The 24,509-nt window shown below is 33.8% G+C and overlaps 1 protein-coding gene across 2 annotated transcripts in view; it reads left to right on the top strand.

Moving 5' to 3' along the window:
• Nucleotides 1-24,108, top strand: part of SK (small conductance calcium-activated potassium channel) — a 975,882-nt gene extending 951,774 nt beyond the window's left edge. For both annotated transcript variants that reach the window (XM_072546075.1, XM_072546076.1), the window contains one exon: nt 23,921-24,108. In XM_072546075.1, coding sequence (XP_072402176.1) covers nt 23,921-24,070 — 150 coding nt within the window. In that variant the 3' untranslated portion in view covers nt 24,071-24,108. The remainder of the gene's footprint in view (nt 1-23,920) is intronic.
• Nucleotides 24,109-24,509: the final 401 nt, after the last annotated feature.

Genomic DNA, 24,509 nt, shown 5'->3' with positions numbered 1-24,509 from the left:
TGTTTTAACGTATATTATTGACAATAAAAGTAAACATCTCTTTTTTGTTTTAATGTATTTCATTGACAATAAAAGTAAAGAACTTTTTTTCAAAAACGCCATTCAAGCAATATTTAACATCTTATATTGCTCCGAATAGCTTCACTATAGGAAGTTAATGTTTCAGAAAACTACATATTCATATGTATGCACAGTATTATTGTTGTCTGATATACAGGGTGTTTCAAAAAGGTATGTCATAAATATTAAATCACGCATTCCGGGGACAAAAATAAATTGATTGAATCCAACTTACCTTAGTACACAAGTGTACACAAAAAAAGTTACAGCCCTTTGAAGTTACAAAATAAAAATTGTTTTTTTGCATTATCTCCTAAACTACTTGACATTTTGTAATGGAGACGTTACTTTCTTGTTCTGAAAGCATTTTTTATGCAAAAGAAACAACAAAATTTAAGCGCACAGAAAAATTTTAATGGGAGTGTGCAGCCCTAAATCCCCCCAAACTTTTGAGTACGTTCAAATCAAATGAATTTTGTGGCATCATTAGTTTAACACATTATTTTTAAATTTTTTTTGCCACATCACTTTTTTCAAAAAACAGTTTTTATTAAGTTACGGCCCTTTTCATGAGTCTTTAAAAAATTATGTGAAACTAAATAAATGGCTTAAATGAATTAAAAAGTACAAAAAATGTCTATAACCTCTATAAATATGATATTACAATAAATGTTCAAAATGGCCCCCATTTTCTTCAATACACATTCGGTATCGTTTTAATAAGGAAAACCGAATGAGCTGAAAAATTATATTTTTCTAACGAAATTGATTGCACCTTCAATTATTCGAACCCTCAATTGTTGTTCGTCCTCTATTGTTACAGAATACACTTTCTCTTTCATAAACCCCCAAAAGCAAAAGTCCATGTGGTTAAGACCAGGACTTCAGGGTGGCCAAGAAATAGGTGCGTTACGACCCCTTCCAATCCACCAACCAGTATACTGCCTGTAAAGGTATTCCCGGACTTTATTACTGTAATGCGGTGGAGCGCCATCTTGTAGAAACCACATATTTTGCCTTATTGCAATATTCACTTCTTCCAAATAAAAATTGTAAATCGTTTGCCAAGAAGTGCAAATAATTATCACCATTTAAATTGTTGGGAAGAAATACTGGGCCTATTAGATTATTATCCACAATTCCTGTCCAAACATTAACTTTGAAAGCCCTTTGGTGATGAATCGTTTTTTTGGCGTGAGGATTTTCGACGGCCCAAATGTGCTCGTTAACATGGTTTGTTATTCAATTTCTACTGTAGGTAGCCTCGTCAGTAAACAAAATATTTCTAATAAAATTAACATTTCGAGTGTTTTCCATTAACAACCAATCGCAAAATCCAATCCTTTTAGGATAATATTCAACCAATAACTCTTGAACCATTGTTAGGTGATAGGGTTTAAGCAGCTGATCCTTCAAACGCCTCCAAATCCTTACGTGAACAACATTTAGTTGAGCAGCTATTACCCTTGTACTTGTTCCAGGGACTTCTTCAGTGATTTCTAAAATGTCTTCGCATTCATTATTGGACGACCACTATTGCCAGCAACTTGCGGTTGGAATGTACCCGTTTCCCGTAAACGACGATCAATGGTCAAAAATAATCGTCTATCAGGTGTATTTCGATTGGGGTATTTTACTGCATAACGCCTTGCGGCTGTTGCACCATTTCCTTGACATTCACCTACGATATTCCCGATAGTTTATTGAAATCATAATTTAGTCTGATCCAACTTACCCAAAGTTAAATGCATATCTGCCATTTCCTGAAATGTGTAGGCCACTATAATATCAAAATTTTTAATATTAAACTTATTCACACAATAAATGATAGCTTCAAATGATTGATTAGTAACTTTTTGTAATTATTTTATCTGTAGAAACTAATTACAATTTTATGGCCAACTAGGAAGAAACTAGTTTTTCGAAAAAGTGATAACAGGCAAAAAAGGTTTTAAAAATAATGTGTTAAACTAATGATGCCACAAAATTCATTTGATTTGAACGTACTCAAAGATTTAGGGCTGCACACCCCCCTTAAAAATTTTCTGTGCGGTTAGATTTTGTTGTTTCTTTCGTATGAAAAATGCTTTTAGAACAAGAAAGTAACGTGTCCATTTAACACGTTAATCGCCACGACACCCGACATTTGGGTTTCAGATCCTGTGGTCGTACACGCCCCGACACCCATAGGGCAACCTTCACTACTAGCGTTAACATAAAAGCCTGTAACCCAACTGCCGTGCTTCAAAACACATTTATCTATATGAAAGTTTTTACAGATGGGCCTGGCAGGTAATACTAGTGATTGAGCTCGGCACTTTTTATGTATTTACTATCATTAAAGATTTTTCAAAAAAAATATAAGGATTTATGAAAAAACATTTTTATTTTAATTAAATAATACAAACAGTTTTTATTATTTATACAGAATAATCGTGAACGTCAAAAAAATATGACAAACAATAAAACTTATTACAAGCATCACATGAAAATTTTGATTTTGGTCCCTCTTCTGAGCGGTTTTTCGGCCTTCTTCAGCGTTTATTTTCACAGTTTATAGCAGCGTTTATTAACATACTACATATTTTCGACGATCTTTTGAAGCAACTTTATGTAAAATATGCTTTATGTTGTCATTTTCCGGCACCTTCGCGACATCCACTTCATGCATTTGTAACATACTTAGAGCAATGCTCTGTCTAAAATCCGTAATTGATATTTTGGCCTTTGTCACCATTTTATATATTATAAAAGCGTTTACTACTGCTGAGCCAAGTAATATTTCAAATGCAAGTTTTCTATAAAACTTGATCTTTTAACGCAAAGGGGAAGAATATGATTTCAACTGATCGGATAGATTTATGAATGTTAGTGGTTGTGTCAGTATGAATAGTGCTGAGACAAAGAATATCTATCACGTTTATCCTGCCATTTTAAAACAGCTACCACTGTATAACTTTCTGTTGCGTAAATTTCTCCTTTATTAAATTTTGGGGGAATCTACATCCTTTGAATTGTTTTTTCTACTTTTGCTTAAATGTACCGACAAGATGCGTTTTACGCTTTTGTAGTTCATGCGCTAATGCGACACTAGTATAGTAATTATCTATATATAAAATGCATCCGTGATCTAAAAGTGGCAACATAAGTGATAAAACAGTCGAAACTGTAGCAGGTTTATCTGAATTTTTATCTTGTCCACAGTATATTTTGATATCATATATATAGCCGTCTTTACAACAGAGTTTATACAATTTTATTCCGTATTTGAACCTCTTATTTTTGATATATTGTCTGACCTCTTTGAATTTATTGGTCAAGTTTTCTAATAAAGGGCTTAGTTTTCCCAAACGGTTATTTTTATCAATCGTTTCATTATTGTTCAAATGTGGCATTCTGAGAATTAATTCGAATCAGTTTCTTGACATTTTACACGATATATGATTGCTATATAATGGATTCTTAGATCAGCAATCCGTCATTTTTGGAAACCTTACTAGACCCATATACATTACAATTCCAAAGAATGTGGTAATTTCGTCCCTGTTAGTATCTTTCCATCTGTGTAATCGCGAGAAAACTGCCATAGGTTTGTTTTTGATTTGTTGAGCATATCTCTTGGTCTCTACTACAATCAAATCCAGAAGTTCATCACTGAGATATATCTTGAAAAAATCATATGGTGCCTTTGTAATAAAACTCTCAGCTATCTGTGTTGTAATACCGACATGATCTACATCAAAATTGAAATTTTTTAAATGGAAACCATTCGGAGGAAACCAGTGTAGTTCATCTTGTAAAAGCTCATCATCATTTTAATTTTCAATTTGCATGGCAAAATTGCTATATTTACCTTTTAGTTTTTTTTTCTTGGATTTATTTCTTCTAAAAAATCATCAGAATCACTACTTGAAGATATATTGGAGTGTAATACATTAGACCTTGCAGTGTTTATAGCTGTTTGGCAGTTAGTAGTGGAAACTGAAGGTATTGAGGTGTAAGGCGGAAGCTCATCAATAGAAATCTTTGCTTTTATAGGGAACCTAAAAGTGATTATGTTTTAGTTCAAAAAATCCTGAAGGTTGAACTATAGTTGTAGAAACATTGAAACGTTTTATTTAGATTTAAAAATGGTTAACTAGAACTGAACTACATACAAATATTTAATCCTTAAGCCGTAAACAACACAACAAAAAGAAAAATAAGTTAATAAGTTTTTTGGTGATATGTTTCACATAATAATTACCTTTTTAATTTTTTCTTCCTTGCTTCTAAATTCAATGCACTTTCATCAGACTCAATATCTGATGATGAATTACTGGGCAAGTAATCATCTGAAGTATTATCTATGAAGTCTAAAGTCTCTTGTTTTTCGTCTGATAACTCATTCCATAATTTCAAAAGTCTCTCTTGCTCCTTTTCATAAGTTTTTTCCATTTTATTACGACACAAAACACAATACAATTTTCTATAATTCACAATCAACCTTATTACGCGCCGTAATTTCAACAAATGGATTGTAGACTAAACAAAACAACTGCAATTTTAGCACACACAGACTTAAACTGAAAAAAATGACAACCGATATTCGGGTTTCGCGGCGCTCGGTCGTCAGAGGATCTGAAACCCATAAGTAGGGTGTCATTTTCAAAATACATTTTTAGAGAACTTTTTTAACCTAGCGCTTTATAACAGCCAGTATATCATATCCGAGGTAAAAACCTAATGATTTACTAGAAAAACTAAGTTGGGCCTGGGGGTGGGATATGTTTCGCTTCATTTGGGCGATTAACGTGTTAACGTGTGGCTGTAACTTTTTTGTGTACACTTTTGTACTAAAGTAAGTTGGATTCAATCAATTTATTTTTGCCCTGGAATTCGTGATTTAATGTATAACATACCTTTTTGAAACACCCTGTAACGAGATCGGCTTATAACGAGTTAATTAGTCTGCCATTTCAGTTCTTGTTATAGAGGGAGTCTACTGTAATAACGCTAGTATATTTAAACGAAATTGATTTAAATTAAAAAACAGAAAGGACTAGATGTTCACATTTATTAAATAAAAAAAAACTGTAACTTAAGCTTAAATGTTTTGAAATAAAAACTGAATGAACAAAATTTCATTGAAACTTACGAATGATATTATCCTTAGGGAGGCTCATTGGGATTGTGCACATCCCCTCGTTGCTTAGATTACTTGAACTTGAAGAACTCCGCATGGTTGATATATTATATTTTTTGGTCATCGGAGCTTCATTTTACGTCAAAAATGCTGTTAAGTTTCTGACGTGTTTTGGTTTTTCTGGCCCCTTTGTTACTTTGGCAATTTTATTCATTTCACGCGTTTTCCTATTTTCTTCTTTCTTTATCTTTTTCTGTAGCTTAGCTTCTTCCTTTTCTTTATGAATTTTTTTTCCACCCACTAGATCACATATGGCATTTTTTCCGTTGTATACTGAGACTTTCGCTCTGGCGTCAGTTGCCACAGCAAAGTGTCGCGAAACCCGTGATCATCGATATCCACGATAGAATCACAATTATTTGGCGTGTTACATTGAATGTGCCACACTCTTTCTTGATCAATATTTTGTTGATTTTCTATGTTTCGTTGAAATTTTAAGTTTTCAAAAATCGTTCTAGGTTGGTTATCTTCGGAATTTGGTTTCGATATAGTGTGGCTGATAATTTTAAATTGCTCTTGGATAAGTACACTATCTCCGAAAACTATTTTCATATCTTCAATACTTTCTTGGGTGAAATATCGTACAGGCAGTTTACACTTTTCAAAACTTTGATGTGACTCACACTCTTCACCATCAAACAGCACAGTAACAAGGGAATCATCTGCACTAGAACTGCATGATTCAGCAGCTTCCCCTTTTGTAAATATTTTTAATAACAACTGGAAATCTTCACTTTCATCACCCTTCCCCCAGTTTTTCCTATACTGTCTAAGTTGGTTTAATTTTTCTTGTCCAACAATGGAAATAAAGTCATCAGTTATGTCATTTAGCAACCGTCCTTTCCATTTCCACTTCCAACAGCTATATCTGGTCCTGTTGTCTTATATCCAATACATTTTGAAAAGTCAATGGATTCGACGTTCCAGGGATACAATCCGCAAGCTTTAAAATCGTTAGAAATTGAAGAACCTTTTAGTGACCTTAAAAAATCTTCTAATATTGGTGCAAAATACGATTTGATCAATCCAATGAAGGGATTATTGCTTCGCCATTTCAGAACTGAACGTTTGCAGGCATTTTTCAGAGGTTTAAAGCAGCTAACACCTGCTGGTTGAAGGATTCTGGTAGCATTTGGATGTAAGGCAATGAGTTTTCTGACCATCCACAAAAAGAATGACGGGAAACTGTATTTCGTTTTTGTAAAGATGGGGATGGAATATATTTGAAATATAGTCTACAAATAATTCAAATTTCATCCAGCCATTGTCGCTTGTTCCTATTCACCACGCATCAGAAACACTTTTATTAACAGCAACAGGAAGCCTCTTATAGGCGTAAATAATCATCGGAGGAGTTACTGAGCCAGCAGCTGAGAAGGTGTACATAGTACTATTGGCCTTTGCTGTTCTTTGATCCATCTGGTAAACATTTTCAGCACCGAGAGGAGCCACAACTTTATCCTCCTTAGGACAAAAGAGGAAACAAGTTTCGTCCCCGTTGAACATTTGAATGACTTAAAGAAGGCTTTATACCAGTGTCTTCCAAGTTGGTTATCCTTGAATGAAGTCTTACGTGGATCAACGTCCACATATATATATATATATATATATATATATATATATATATATATATATATATATATATATATATATATAGACGTTGGTGTATATTATCGTCCATAGGTGTATATTATTTATATAAATATATAATAATAATTATAAATTATTAAAATACATTTCATTATTTTATTTAATTTTATAGTTTTTTCTTTCAATAAAATAATTCATATTATTTCAATTGCATTTAATGAATATACGTAGCTAATAAGTACAAATAATATTTTTGTAGCTCACTCCTACACTATTCCGTGGCGGTATTTTAAGAGTACCATCATTTTAACGGGTTAGAACTTTTTACTCCGTCTTAGTATATGCCATCTATAAAATTGATATAGATAGATCTTCTTTTATAATTTATTCAATACTCAGCTCTTAATGTTAATGAACAATGGAAATATGATTTTTAGAGAAAAAAATGTTATCTTGATTCCTATTGGTCATAGAAGGTTTTATTTTTTAAGTCTGTTTTTTCACCGTCTTTTTATTGAGCCTACTTACAAGCGTGTGGCGTAAAAAATGTCAAAGTTATTATAATTGTTTATAAGCAAAAAGTTAGTACTCTTTCATACTATTTTCTAAGAACAGATTTAATAAAATATTTTTTTAACATACCTTAAAATTTAATCCTTCATAAAATCGATTTCAATTTACAGAATTCCTTTAGATTTGGTTGATTTCATCATCATCATCATCTTGGTGCTACAGCCCTTAGAGGGCCTCGACCTTCTCAAGCTTTCTACGCCATTCTATTCTGTCCCTCGCTTGCATTTTCCAGTTGCCGACTCCGATCTTCTCGGCATCTTGTGTTACCCCGTCCATCCACCTTAGCTTTGGTCTACCCCGTCTTCTCATTCCTACGGGTTGCGCTGTTAGAATCTTTTTTATCATGTTTGACTCAGGGGCCCGGGCTACATGTCCTGCCCACTGCAGGCGGTTTCGCTTAATTATAGTGGTAATATCTTTACCACCAAACGTATGCTTGTAGATATTCTGCAGTTCAAAGTTATATCTACGCCTCCATACTCCGTTCTCACAGACCGCTCCGAATATCTTGCGTAGCACCTTTCTTTCAAAAATGGATAGAGCGGATTCATCTGTTTTCGTTAGCGTCCATGCCTCTGATCCATATGTGAGAACGGGGACCATCAGTGTTCTATACAGCCTTATACGAGTTTTTTGAGACAGACGTTTGTTAGCTAAGTACTTTGATAGACCATGATAACACCTGTTTGCAATTATTATTCGCCTTTTTATTTCTTCAGATGTGTTATTATTGGGGTTAACCGATGTCCCTAGATATATGAACTCTTTGACTGCTTCGAAGTTTTGATCATTGATGATTAAATTTGTGTCAACATTTCCAGCTCTTGTGTTTGTGTTAGTCGCCATGAATTTGGTTTTATTTTGATTTATCTGTAACCCCATTCGTTTTGCTGCTGCTACTAGCTCGGTTAGGATTTCCGCAGTTCTCGCCCTAGTTCTTGTTATAATGTCCACGTCGTCTGCATATGCTAGAATTTGGACTGATCTATTAAATATTGTTCCCCTGCTCTCTAAATTAGCGTCTCGTACAACTTTTTCTAAGGCGACATTAAAAAGCTGACACGCCAGCGCATCTCAATCGGCGCGTCTGCCTTAACCCCTTATGTATTTGAAATGGGGTTGACGAGTCGTTTTGAATTTTAACTGCTGATAGCATCTTCGCCATTGTCACTTTTATCAAACATATGAGTTTTTTTGGAATTCCCAACTCATTCATAGCGTTGTAAAGACTTGGTCTTAAGACACTGTCATATGCCGCTTTAAAATCGACAAAAATATGATACATATCTATGTTAAACTCTTGCGCTTTTTCGAGGATCTGTCGTAGTGTAAAGATCTGGTTAATGGTTGAACGTCCACGCCTGAACCCCGCCTGACATTCTCCTAGAAACATTTCAGTATAAGGCTTTAATCTCTCGTGCAAAATATTTGACAATATCTTGTATGCTGTATTTAGGAGAGTAATTCCGCGGTAATTATTGCATTCCAGTTGGTTTCCCTTTTTGTGTAACGGGCAAATTAAGGCTAAGCTCCATTCTTCAGGTAGTTGCTCCTCAGACCAAATTCTACAAACAATTTCTCGCATCACCTTGGTGAGCTGCTCTCCACTGTGCTTAAATAACTCTGCTGGGATGCCATCGCTACCTGGGGACCTATGATTCCTTAGTTTTTCTATAGATATTTTCACTTCATCTACCGAGGGGGGTTCCACGAGTTCCTCATTTCGATATTCCAGCTCTATATTATTAGTAGGTTCCCCTTCCAGCAACTCTCGAAAGTGCTCTACCCATCGTAAAAGGATATCCTCTTTGTTGGTAAGTAAGTTACCTTCCTTATCATTACAATAGTTGATTCTTGGTTTGAATTCTTTTCTAATACTATTTATTTGATGATAGAACTTTCTTGTTTCTCCTTGACTCATATGGCTTTCGAGCCGTTCTAATATGTCATTTTCCGAGTCTCGTTTCTTTTTTCGGTGTATGCGTTTTTCCTCTCTCCTTAAGTTTTTGTATCTATCTATTGTTGTTCTAGTTTTTCGTTGTTGCATGGTCCTAAATGCCTCGTTCTTCTCATCTGTTATTTTTTTGCAGTCTTGGTCGAACCAGTCGTTTCTTTCTTGGGTTCGGGATATTCCCAATGTGCTTTCGGCTGCTAATTTCAGAGCCTCCTTGCAGTTGTTCCACATTTCCGTGCTTGATTGGTCGACTGCCCAGGTGTGTTCTAGGGTTTCTTTTATATGTGACTGGAACTGTTTCTCTTTGTTTTCATTTTTTAGCATATGTAAATTATATTTTACTTGTCTAGTGCCCCTTTCTTTCTTGGCATTGGAAATTCTTTGTCGTAACTTGGCCCTTACCATAAAATGGTCTGAGTCAATATTTGCGCCTCTGTAACTTCTTACGTCCATTAGGTTTGTAAAGTGCCTTCTGTCAATTATAACATGGTCAATTTGATTTGTGGTCCGTCCATTTGGTGATATCCAAGTTGCTTTATGGATATTCTTATGATTAAAACATGTACTTCCCACAATTAAATCTTTGGAAGCTGCCATACTAATAAGCCTTAAACCATTGTCATTAGTAACGTCGTGAAGGCTGTGTTTACCAATATAATCTTGGTAGCATATCTCTTTTCCTATCTGGGCGTTCATGTCTCCAATGATTATTTTAATATCGTTTTTGGCACAGTTATCATATGCTCATTTGGTTGATTTAGGTATTTGAAATTTAGCACACTATAAAATTTCATTAATTATCCCAATTGTAAGTACTTATATTACATGGCAATATGCAAAAAACAAAGTTATTAAAATTTATAAACTACTGAAAAATTAAGGGTTTTTTGCAACTATTTGTAATCTTGGTGAATTCTTTATGTATTTTAATTTAAAAACTCGCGAATTGAAGAAGTTTTTAAGATCTACAAAATTTTATTTGAACTATTTCTCTCTTAACTGCATAAGAAACGTTTTATAGGCAAAAAATTTCTTTTTGACTTTTTAAGATTGCTTTAAACAACAACAAAGCAAAATTAGCTATACGTCTTCACGGATTTTTCATCATACACCTTTTATAACCTTCAAATATCTGTATAAGATGTTTACGTGAAATAAATGATCCCAGATAGACTGTGGTACTAAACATTTTCTTCTTCTTGATCTATCCGTTACGAATGTTGGCGATCATCATGGCAATCTTTATCTTATATGCAGCAGCGCGGAAAAGCTGCACAGATGTTGTATTGAGCCAGATTCTGAGGTTCTTTAACCAAGATGTTCTTCTTCTTCCTGAACCTCGTTTTCCAAATATTTTTACTTGCAAGATGGCTTAAAGGAGAGCATATCTGGATTCATTTCGCATAATATGTCCGAAGAACTGTAACTTTGGAGATTTGATGGTGGTCAGTATCTCTCGGTTCTTATTCATTTTTTGTTCAACCTCCTCATTTGTGACTCGGTCAGTCCACGAGATCTTAAGCATTTCCCGATATAGCCACATCTCAAATGCTTCCAGTTTTCTGCACACATCTTCGTTCAAGGTCCACGATTCAACACCATAAAAAAGGATAGAGAAGACGTAGCATAACAGCATTCTTACTTTTGTATCAAGAGAGAGGTTGTGACTCTTGAAGAAGGCCCCCATCTGATTGAAGGTGGATCTAGCTTTTTCGATGCGTGCTCTAGTCTCCTGGTTGTTGGTCCATTCTTCATTTATTATGGTGCCGAGGTAGTTGTAGTGCGTCACTCTTTCTACAGGGGATTGGTTGACGTAGAGTTGACCTGTTATCCTTTTCTTGCTAATTATCATAAGCTTTGTCTTCTTCACGTTTATATTGAGTCCATATTGTTGACTGTAATACGTGATTTTGTTCATAAGAACTTGTAGGTCTTCTAAGTTATCGGCAAATACTATGGTGTAATCTGCATATATGATGTTGTTTAGCCAGTAACCATTTAGTAGAATACCTTTTTCAGTTTCGTACAAAGCTTCGATAAATATTCTTTCAGAGTACAGATTGAAGATTAGATGAGACAAAATATAGCCTTGCCTCGCTCCACGCATGATTTTCACATAGTGTGTTCACCTTCAACTCTGAGATTTGCTATCTGATTCCAGTAAAGATTTCTAATTATTTTCAGATCTTGGTTGTTAATTCATGTTTCTTTTGCGTATACGTCGCAGTAGACGTATCTGCATCTCTGAAATAAGACTTGTACTGAGAACAAAGCCTCTCTAGTACCAACAGCATTTGTGAACCCGAACTGGTTGGGGGAAATTTGACTTTCACGCAGCTTGTAGATTCTCTTATGAATTATCTTTAGGAACAATTTTAGGACATGACTCATGAGACTCTTGAGCTTTGTAAGTGCAATAAACTCAGATATCAGCCATTCTGTTGGTATTTCTCCAGAGTTGTATATGTTGTTGAATATCTTTTCGATTATTGCTTTAACTGTGTTATTGCGGAGTAAACTTCCTGCTGTAATATTCTTGGTCCATCGTTTACCTCTTCTTCTAGCTCAAAGGTGTTCTCTTTGGTCTTCAAATAGTTTTTCTAGATATTCTTTCCACGTTCTTATTTTACTCTGTTTGTCCAAGATGATGTTTCCGTCAGAATCAGATTTATTTCCTTTCTGCTTTCGTCTTAGTACCCCTGTGAGTTCTTTAACTTTCCTATGTACATTGTGACTATCGTACTTTGACTGCAGAGTCTCAATTTTTTCTCATCTTTTCCTTGCTTCTTCTTCTTTCGCTTCTCTGATTTTCGTTTTTATTAATATGTTTATGGTTTTATATTTGTGTCGGTCATTTTTGGCTTCTCTTCTCTCGTCCATTAGTTTCAGGATCTCATCTGTCATCCATGATTTTTTCTTCATTAATCTATCTGTCTTTAAGTGTTTAACCTTTATATTTGCACTATTTCTGTAATATGTTTGATCGTTTTTTCTTCGTTGGATTCGTCTCTAATTGCAGTCACTTGCTCGTTTAACGTGGCTTGGACTCTCATCCTCGTATCAAGGTCTTTCAGCATACGTAGGTCGTATGAATGTGCTTTCCTTTTCTGCACTGTTTTGAGTTTGACTCGGAATACTCCCACCAATGGAACGTGGTCTGTCTCCAAGTCTGCTCCAGGATAAGTCTTGACAGAGATAAAGCTGTTTAGGAATTGTTTATTTACTAAAATGTAGTCTATTTGATTCCTAATAATTCTCCCGGGTCTGTCTTGAGGGGATTTTCACATGTACAGCTTGCGAGGTGGTAATTGGAAGAATGTGTTGATGACAACTAGTTCTGAGTCTTTTGCAAATTTTTCTAGGAGGTCTCCTCTCTCGTTTCTGACTCCAAGTCCATGTGCTCCAATGTACTGTGTCTTATCTCCAGCTCCAATCTTAGCATTAAAATCGCCCATAATGATGAGAACTTCCTGTCGAGGAATTTTCTGTATGATACTGTTGATGTTACTAAACAAGAATTAAATTGCTATTGAATATCTTTAAGTTAGGTATACTTTCCAGTAGAAAAAAAAACGGAACATTTCATCTTGAACAAAATGTGTTATAGTGAAATTGTTGGTTTTCTCCTATTGCTTTGACGCAATAAGGTAACATTTATTTTTATATCTTCGAGAAAAATCTTAACCATTAAATGCATCATATAGCGCCCTATGAATCAGTACTCTTTCATCAATTATAAAATAAATCGAGTTATGGGCAACAATTTTTGTAGCGTCGTTTCGTCTCATCATATCAAATCTCGATATATTTTTTTCTTAAGGTACTTTCATCGGAAAAGTTAAATTTAATATATTTCTACAAAAATGAAGTAAAAGTGACTTTGTTTACTTTTAAAATTGCAAATCCCGAAGATAACAAAGCATTCAAACGTGCTGGTCAAAAAGTTGCTGCTTGATTTTTTGAGTCCCTAAGCACTGCGCCATTGTCAATTTCCCTTTTTAAATTTACTTGGGCCCTTTAAGAGTTTTTCACAGTTTTTAACCCTTCATAGGTCGCGGTGTATCTCAGAGATACATTCGTTTAAGTTTAATGTTTCAATAAGATTGAAAAAAAACTGATCGAGATCGGAAGAAACGTTTATTTTAAACATAACTAATCAAAAAATAAGCAGATTTAAATTAATTTATTGTCAAGAGAAAATAAAATAAATGCAGTATTAAGAACATAACAAAATAAAACATGTAATAACTATTATTATTGTTACTAATCTAAGGCAAAAATAACCCAAACACATAATTAGATTTAGCTAAACTTAATCAGATTCATCAGCGGAAGGACTAGTAAAACGGTTATTACAACTATTGCAAACAATATTGCTATGCTCAAAACATAAAAATGTGGTACAACATTTACAATAGTATTTGGAAAAACGCGTCGTTTTTTTGCTTAACAACACCTTTTTCTTTTATTACCCGTTTTAGCAACATCTGGATCTGCCCCACTGTTTGAACTTTCCTCCTTATGTTTCTGAAGCTGCAATGGTCTGTGAATACCTGTAATAATATCCGATCGCCGTTTTATTTGCACTGACGATAACTGACTTTAAAGGTTTCGAATGAAGAGTTTACGTAGTATTTTTGAATTCGGATTTAGCATGTGAATGGACTGTGCGTTGATCCCAGCAACGTTCAAGAAGACGTAAAATATTACCATAGGCCACCTCCTGCTGTTTCTGGCTACATCATACGAACCAACCATTTGGTCTACAGTGTCGACCCCTGATTTCGTCTGATTGTAATAATTGATTATCTCTGGCTTGTGCGTATCTGTGCGTATCGAAGTGCATACTAAATACTAAAATTACGTTTTTTCTCTTCTTCAGCACATGCGATACAAGAGTACAATCTTCACTAAAAGCAAAAAAGTTAGATTGTATTGGTCTGTTTGCCGTACTCACTAATTTAGGTGGTAGTTGACGTTTATTTCTTCTGACTGTCCCTACATATGATAGTCTGATCCTTTTCAAATCGCTTACGAGAGTTAGATCGGTGAACCAATTATCAGCAGTGATATTTCGTCCTGAATTATAGATAGGTTCAGCTAATCTCTTGACCACATCTACTGGTTTATTGCTGACACGAAATGGACCTTCAGGCTCAGGAAAAAGACCGGAAAATGCATCTTCATACCGGCCTATAAGCCTTTTGCCTATGATTAGCAAAGTCTTTGAAAAAATATACGTAAAAAGGTTAAAAACGATAATAGACAAACATAAAATAATTTCAGAATATCAATTCGGTTTCTGAGACAAACACGGAACCATAGAACAAGTGCATAGGCTAGTCAACCAAATAAACAAGGATTTTAACGCCAAAAGATACTGTTCTGCTGCTTTCCTTGACATATCTCAGGCTTTTGACAAAGTATGGTACATAGGACTACAAATAAAATTAAAGAAGCTCCTACCCTATCCTCACTTCCAGCTCTTAAAATCCTACATAGAAAATAGACACTTCCTGGTGAAGCACGGTACCGAGCACACTAAGATACATCCTATTTACTCAGGCATCCCACAAGGCAGCGTTCTCGGCCCAATTCTATATCTTTTATACACAGCGGATATTCCAACATCTAGTACAACTACTGTTGCAACGTATGCAGATGACACTGCTATCCTGGCATCCCACACAGATCCATCAATAGCATCAAGAAATCTTCAATTAAACCTAAATAGAATTCAGCAATGAATGAAAGTATGGCGCATCAAATCTAATGGAACTAAGTCAAGACATGTTACATTTACGCTACGTAGAGAAACATGCCCCCCTGTATATATTGGTAATTGTCTAATTCCTCAATCCGATGGGATATATTGCCTAAATCCGCATCTGTCCCGAAAGCTTGCCAACATCTCGTCTATAGTTACGTTTTGTCCCAACTTTTTTGCAAGTATCTACAAATAGTGAAAAGATTTATTATCCTTATTAATTCGACTACACTACCACTTAAAGTCTAAGAAACATTTTGTGACCTAACATTTGACTTTAGTTGGTGACACATAAGCTCTATGGGATTAAATAAACAATAGTAGGGCGAAAGCCGTAACACTGTATGTCCCATGTCCTCGGCCAATGCGTCACAAACATATACTTTTTTAATAGAAAATGATTTTAACACTTCTAACAGTTCATTTTTTAAATAACTTTCTTCAAAATATATATCGTTTTCTAACAGGTAGTTTTGAATTTTAATTTTCGTGTTATTTGCACTTGGAGACTTATGTAATTGACGACTGTGGTAACTTGCATTGTCCATTACTATCACACTATTTTGAGGAAGGTTAGGTATAAGACAATTCTTAAACCATTGCTCAAAAAGCTCTGCCGTTGTATCCTCATGGTAGTCCACGCAGGAGTCTTTAATGTTCTTTGCAGAAAGCCATAAGGCATTTGGGACCCAACCATTTTCTGATCCTGCATGTAAAATTGTTATTCTTTTCCCTTTGTTTGATGGAGCTTTTGTTTGACACCTGTTGGAAGAATCGGACCATCCTTTGGATGGTGTTTTATGAGTGTCAAACCATGTCTCGTCCAGATAAATTATTGGTCGATCTTCTGTACGGTACTTTCTTATGGAAGTTATATATTCAGTACGCCACTTTTGTAAACGATGGGACTCCATAAGCACTTGCCTTTTGTCAATTGTACGATATCTGAAGCCCATTTTAGACAAAATCCTCCAAAGACTAATGCGGCTACAGTTTATTTGTGTATCATCATTAGTAAGCCGTTGTTTTAAAGCATCTAATGTAGGTATCCGTTGCTCTTCGTACATTGTGTAAATTTTTCGTCTTATTAAGTCCTTATCACTTTCGTCAATACATTTGGTAGAACCGGCATCCTTACGCTTCCTTCTTGACATAATGGGATTTGATGTAATTCTTTTCACTGTGGTTAGAGGTATTTTCGTTAAATCAGATATTTCACTGGCAGCAGTATTAGCAGTAAGTCCTCTTGTAAGTAAAGAACTATATATTGTTTTTACGATTTCTCTAGCGTCAGCAGATAAATGCTTTTTCTTTGCTGAAACACTGGAAGAAGCACCATCAATGTTTTTCCACGGACGCCACATAATGCTGTTTTATAGGTTTAAATAAGTATAACACTGGTAACACTTGTAACACTTTCAACTAAATGAAACAAAATGTATATTTAAAAATTTCTCATCGGTTTTATATACTTTTACAAATTATACAGAATAGAGGGAACCTGTATAATTATTCCAGGAAATACTTAACGATCAACAAATTTATTGTGGTCATTAAAAGATCAACCATTGATAGTAAAACTCACTGTTAAAATGTTTACAACTTTATGAAATAAAATGTATTCTAATCGTTTTTATAATTTTATACGATTTTTTAATCGTTTTTATATTACCAGGAATTTATTATACAAACAAGATAACGACACTCCACAGTAGCTTCAATTTTACCTGAATACTTAACTGCTCAACTAATGTTGACTAAGCTGGGGTACTTGCGGTCGGGTTTTATTGCAATCATTAAGCACTCATCCATTTTTCGTGAAATAAACTATACGTATTATTTTGTTTATTGTTAATTATTAATTGTTTACCAGTTTACCAAAAACCTTTTATTACAATAGCAGGTATACCCAAAATGATTAAAAAAACAAATGTTTAATTACTCGGGAAATTTGAATTAACAATTTCGAGAAAAGGTTGACACATTTAGAAATTATTGGCATTATACACTTTTTTATAAAAATAAGTAGATATATGCAATTTCTTGTAAAAATTTAAATTTATGCGATATATGCCAGATATGCAAAAAATGCCTTTTGCGTATATTGCTGTCTCTAGTCATAATATATAGTCATTCAACATAAATCTACATTTTTACGTAACATTTTAATAAAAATAAAATTTAAAGAAAATGTATTGAAAATATTACGAACCTTTTAAGACAAAAAAATTATTAAAATATTAGGCAACAAATTTAATCTGTTACCGATATCGATTATCTCTAATATCACTATTCTTCGGTGACATATGTAAACTAAGATGTTATAAATAAATATATTTATTAATATTATCTTTCGCATTACATTAAAAACACTAAAAAATTACTAGCTGCATTTTTTAACTTGCAGTCATGATTTGTAGGCAATCTTATGTTGTGTAAGTTCTCTCTTTATTATCTATAAACTGCCCTCAAGTCTTCCTGTAGATTTATGATTACATTTCATGGTATGGAATCACCGTACTAGTCTAGGGGTAAAGGGGGTTTCGCCGAACTGATTTTTATGTATTTTGACCCACTGAATCCGAATCTTCAACATCATAATCCGAATGTTTGGTCAGAAATTTTTTTATTAACAATTTAATTGTTTATACTTTTTGTCAAATCATGTTTTATTTCTTTTAGAAAAACAAACTAAACAAACGCAAAAAAATTAAAATCGCTCCGTTAAAAGCTGAGATATTGCAAATTTATTATTAAAAAATAACAAATTATCGACTATATCAGACACTTTTGATTATAACTTTGCTTTTGCTTCTCATTCTAAAGCTATGGTTAGGTATAACCTTTAAAATAAATTTTGAAAAATTAAATTTTCTCCCATACATTCCTGTTTGTTCTTCGATATAATGGTCCATATGTTGTTCTATTTTTTCTTTTATTACTATGGAAAAGATTCTTGCTATTTAAGGCATTACACTGATCCCTCTATAGTTTTTTGATAACCTTTTGTCACCTTTTTTAAAAATAGAGGATATATATGTAGTAGTTCTTTATTATTTGAAAAGGCACCAACATTAAATTAAAGCCCGCGATCAATATTGGAAGTCTTTATTACACAAAAAAAAAAACAGAAAGTGTTGTTATTTACAGGTAGGTACAAGATTGATATTTATACATAAAAAACAGGTCTACGAATTAAAATCAAACATACTTCCTCGGAACGTCGTAACTCTTTCGTCTTTAAATAGCTATCAATCGGCAATATTTCCGGGTGTGTTAATATGACGTAAACCCCTTTCAGACCAAAACTCAAATAGCAAATACCGACTGACTTGACTGATAAACAAATTCGCATCATCCAGTCGCCAACTTTACAACTTTACACATTCCAAGTACCGACAGCCGACCAACATGTATCTTTTCTTTGCCTCTCAAAGGCGTTGTTGTCTCAGCATTATTAAGATTATTATTTAGAATATTTTACAGTAGCGTTACTAATAAAATATATATATATATATATATATATATATATATATATATATATATACATATATATATATATATATATATATATATATATATATATATATATATATATAGAAAAGAAATTTAATCTTTGCAGATTAGTTAAATAGTAAACTCTTAAATATTGGGGAAATCTGCAAAAAAGACTCTAATGTGTATCAATTGTTTCGCCGAACGTTCTCGCCAAAGAGAATTAATTTGGCTTCTTCAGGGCTGAAAGAGAATAAATTATAATTAGCTACCATATATTATCTATTAAAACATTATTGATCTTACCGTAACTTAGAATTGTAGAGTTAGAATATTAAAAAACTTTGCTAGTAACATAGTGGTGTTTTTTGTTACTATGTGCAAAAAAAAGTTTTTTTTAAGGTTTGAAATGTATGGTAGCTTTGAACTTGACACGTAAAGGCTTACCCAAGGTTAATCGAAAAACCCAATGTAACTACATTTAAAAGGAGGTAATTCTTTGAATTGTCGGCAATAACTAAATTTTTGATTTTTAGATAGTTAAAAGTAAGGTTCTGTTTTAGCCAGAACGCAAGCGCTGACAACTTCATTAGTTCGTATGAATCTTTATGTCGTTAAGGTTCATTGGTAAAAAACGAATGAATTTAAATCCCAGTAAAGGGAAATATTATTTTGATTTTCTTTATTTAATTATATTATATTGTTCATGTATTATTGCATCTTATTGAGATGTATCTAAGAAATGCAAGGGAATGTTATATATTTTTTGTTAATGAAAATTAATTATAAAGGTATGTTAGTTGTTAATGGATATATCAGTCAAGTTAGTTATCTGTGATATAGTATTGTTCTTGGTATCTGATTTAAGTAACAGGTGGTATATATCGCTTAGATTCTTGATGTCACTCTTAACATTAATGGAGAAATCGTTAAGGAAAATATAAGACATTTCAATGAACTCTCTTTTAGATTTATTGTTCTCACGGTGGAGAATTGTGGTGTTAGTATAGTCCATGAGATGACCAGTGGAATGGACATGTTTGGCTAATGCACAACGGTCAGGGTGAAGTCGAGAATCACTTTTGTGTAGTGTAATACGTAATTTCAATAATTGAGATGTTTGACCGATGTAGGAATTGTTGCAAGAGAGACATGGAATGTTGTAGACAATATTACTAAGCCTATCTATGGGAGTCTTATCTTTTATCTTAGAATAAAGATTATTAATTGTTAGGGCTGATCTACAAGCCACATTAAGTTTAATGTTGTTATAATAATAATAACAATTTTTGTTTGGCAATACGGTTTTTCCGGGCAGTTAACGGTAAAAAGCGTTCTTGGACATTGGTAGTAATTCTGGATCTTCCGCTTTTTGGACTATCGCTAACAGAATTCGTCTCTCGATATTTTTTCACAATCCGAGACACATCATTCTGATTAACTCCAATCCGGACAGCAACGTCGACTTGTGTGTGGCCTTCCTCAATCAAAGTAACGATTCTCGCTCTGTTGAACTCAGATATCACTTGTCTATTCATATTGTTCACTACAAAGTGAATAAAACGCAAACCAATTTTTACAAATATCGGTTTTCGAAAACTGATGAACGCAATATGAATACTGAGAATTTTTGCGATGATAAAGAAACAAATAACAAGCAATAAAATACATTATTTTAGTAGACAAAAAAAAAATCAGTGCAAAAAATTTCAAATGAGAAACGTTTAGTGGCGTTACAGATAATATGCAAAACATTTTTGAGTGTATATATATATATATATATATATATATATAAACAGGCCTTGTAGGTCACTGGCTTCTAAAAACTTGGTTATTTCCCTCCATTTTTTTCGATCCCTTGTTTTCTCTCTCCAATTTGTCACGCCTATTTCTGACAAGTCTTGCTTTACTACTTCCAACCATTTCGTCTTTGGACGTTTTTTCTTTTTTCCCCATTTCCTTTAGTATTGTTTTAACATTTCGATTCTCTGGCATTCGTATAATGTGACCATTTTCCATACATCCTCGTTATTTCTTTATTCGTTCGTCTTCTCCAAATATTCTCTGCCGTCTTTATTCCTCCGAAGATTTGTCTGAGCACCTTTCTTTCCCAGATATCTACTTTCTTTTCTTCCTGCTGAATTATAATCTACGTTTCACTAGCATACATCACTCTGGGTCTGATTACTGCTTCGTAGACTCGCAGTTTAGCTGTTCTTGACACATTTTTTGCTTTCAGCAATGAATTTAGTGACCCTATCGCTCTGCTTTCCTTCATTAATCTTTTGTCTTTTTCTCTTTCTCTCTCTCTCTCTCTCTTTCTCTTCTCTAACACTTCTTCAAAACTATGGACAGTCTCTGCTCCTTTCATTTTGATATATTTGTTATTATTTGTTATGTCTCCTCTCATTTTCATATATTGCGTTTTTGTTTGGTTTATTATTAATCCGTATCTTTTCGCTTCTTCTTCAAATTTCTGTAAAACTTTTTCTAAATGTTTTTTGTTCTCGCTAGTATCACCACATCATCTGCGTACGCTATGCACTGTTCCCTGCTATTGAAAATAGTCCTGTTTGAGCTTATATTTGATCTTCTTACGATTTGTTCTAATACTAGGTTGAGTAAATTCGTTGATAGCGGATAAACCTTGTCTTAAACCTCTATTTACTGTGAACTGTCTTAAAAATCTTCCTTCCATTGTTACCCTATTCATCGTCTTCTCAAGCTTCATTCTCACTAGTCTTATAAGCTTTTCTGGTATTTCTAATGTCCTATGGCCTCATATAGCATCGTTCGATTTAGGGAGTCATATGCTTGTTTAAAATCGATAAATAGCATATGTAATCTTAAGTTTTGTTCGTAGCTATTATTTTTTATTAATTTTAACATACTTATTTGATCAGTAGTTGTTCTTCCTGATCTAAAACCTCCCTGGTATTCTCCAATCACTTTGTCATCATATATCTTTTTCTAATAATTTTTGTAAGTATTTTATAGACTACTTCTAATAGTGCTATACCTCTATAGTTTTCGCACTCCGTTTTGTCTCATTTTTTATAGATAGAACAAATAAGAGCGCTATTCCATTGTTTCGGCATTTCTTCCTTTTGCCAAATTATTAGTGTTAAGTGAAATATCCTGCAGACCTTACAACTTACTGTCAACCTGCAGACGTTACTAAACACAATTTGTGATACTGGAGAACAGTTTGGTTTAAAAATAAACCAAATAAAATAAAAATAAAATGTTATATCCACTCTATTCTTCTTTATGGTGTCGAAGCTTGGACTGTTAATGTTGATTTAATAAAAAAACTGGAAGCTTTTGAGATGTGGCTTTTTAGGAGAATTTTGAAGATACCATGGACAGAGATCATATGTCAAACGAAATGATGTTGCGCAGAATGGGAAGAGACAGAGAACTTTTGACTACCATTAAAAGGCGAAAGACAGCATATTTGGAGCACATACTTAGAAATGATAAGTACGAGTTGTTGCAGCTGATTATGAAGGGTAAAATCGAAGGAAAAAGGGGTCCTGGTAGACGACAAATATCCTGGCCGAAAAACATTCGCGACTGGACCGGGTTAAACACACAGACGCTCTTAAGAAGAAGATAGAGACGAATTGGCAATGGTTACAGCCAACCTTCATTAGTGGAGACGGCACTAGAAGAAGAAGAAGTGAAATATCATCCTTTCCTTCAATCTTTCGCTACCTTCCTTAAAAATCTCAGCTAGGATACTACTTTCTCCTGCACTTATTTCTTTGACTTCATTCAAAGTTGTAGCATCTTCTGTAGCCTGTTCTGATATAGTGGTCGAATACTAAATTGTTGTAGAAGTTCTTCTTTATGCCTCGTATTTGCGATTTTTTGCATCTCATCATCCTTCTGGACACTATCTTTTTGTCGTCTTTCCGTGAATATTAATTTCCCTAGTACTAATCGGTGGGTACTTGCACATTCTGCTTGTCTGTATACTCTGATATCTTGTATTATTGCTTTGCTGGCTTTTCTAACTATTATTAAATCAATAATTGATTTTTCTACTAGGTTCCTTCTATGTGTAACTTGTATGTTCTTATCCTGAAATATTGTATTGGTTATGGTCAACTCGTATTCTCCACATATTTCGATTAGCCGACTTCCATTGTCGTTTCTAATTTCGTCTTCTCCGAATCGTCCCACTATATCCTCATCGTCCTTTCCTGTGTAGCTATAAATATCTCCAATTAGAAGAGTATCTTCTTTTCCTTTTGCCTTATCGAATACATATTTTAGTGTGTTAGAAAGATCTTCAGTTTCCCTTATGGTCGTATTTTCCTTCATTGCATGTACTCTAACAATTATTGTTGGTTGTCCAAATATATGTTCATCCTAATTTCCAGTATTCGATCGTTTATTTGCTGGTAATCTTAAGTGTGTTTTCTCCATTTATTTTTATTTATAGAAATTCCTTTAGATTTTTTGTCATGTTTGCAGAATCCGCTTCATATGTGTGTATATTTCACTATAATTTCCTCTCCTTGACCTTTTTTTGTTTGACTTAAGACTATTATATCTGTGTCTAGTCTTTCGATTTCTGGGAGTATTTCATTTTGTTTTGTTGCGATGCGTTGTATATTCCATGTTCCTATTCTTATAGTCCTTTTTTTTGCCCAAGTCTTATATCCTTGATTCCTTCCAAATCCTGAGGCTGTGTTGAATTTTTTTTTGCGTAATGAATTTTTCCGAGTGTCCTTGACCTCCTATTCTTTGAAGGACCATTTGTCCTGCTCGTTGATCAAAATCATTTCCAAATTCAATTTAGGGTTATTATCGGTAAATCCATCCAGAGACTGAAGATCGATACTGGGAAGGGGATGATAGGTTTGGACAGGTTTGGATAAGGTAGGATAATGATTTCCCCTGTATGGCATTAAGACATAAACCAAGGCTCGTGTATGGCAGGGGCGCATCCCTGTAGTATATCTGTCACCTATCGGGATCATAGATGAGTATTTACCCGCTATCCGTCAAAATTCATTTTAACGCTTGTAATCATAGCTTTAAAATGAGGTGCTTTAAATATTTTTACGTTTTGCCAAAGCAAAGTTATAATTTGCATAATATAATAATAAATTTGCAATATCTCGACCTTTAATGCACTGATTTTTGTCTTGAAAGTTGATATTAGCTTATTATTGGTTAGATACAGCTTTTCCAATTCTTTAAAATGGTTAATAATAAAGAAATAATAACAAAAACCTTCGCCATAGTTCTAATTCAAAAAATGATCTGGTATTTACTATTTCAGCAAGAGAAAATGGAACAAAGAAGGAACTTCCTTCATCCAGAGTCCGCTGCTGGTCTTCAACAAGCTCGAAGTGTTCCACCCGCTTGTCCGTGGCCTGGTCCAGCGTCGATCGGGAAATCCTCCATTCCACCTACCACTGGACAAAGTTGAGTTACTTACGAATGCGTCTATAGTTACGGAAATATGATTTTAACTGGGCAAAGTGGTTACTTAAGCTTTTAGTACTTTATGTTTAAAGAAAAAGTGTAGTTTAATCTTGTCAGTACAGTCTAAAAATGAATGAAACTAAAGGATGATTTACACTTTTTAGTGTACTATCAAATTGTTAAGTAGGATATCTGCCAAAATAGACAGTACCAAGATCTAGAGCACTAAGGAATAATTCACATAGGGTGCATTTATCATGTTTGTCTTACTTGTCATTAGTTATCATCTTGACTTTAAGTTACAGCTAATATATTTTATATTGTGGTTCTATAAATGGAAAGTTTTTAGTACAGGATTATTTCTAGTTATATAAAGTTGGTGTGAATAACAGCCTAAATTAAAAAAAAATCAGAAGAATATCAGCAACAAATTAACAAATCTG

Source organism: Diabrotica undecimpunctata, chromosome 10 (assembly GCF_040954645.1).
Source record: "Diabrotica undecimpunctata isolate CICGRU chromosome 10, icDiaUnde3, whole genome shotgun sequence".
NCBI lineage: Eukaryota > Metazoa > Arthropoda > Insecta > Coleoptera > Chrysomelidae > Diabrotica > Diabrotica undecimpunctata.
This window is presented reverse-complemented; position numbering and strand designations above follow the sequence as displayed.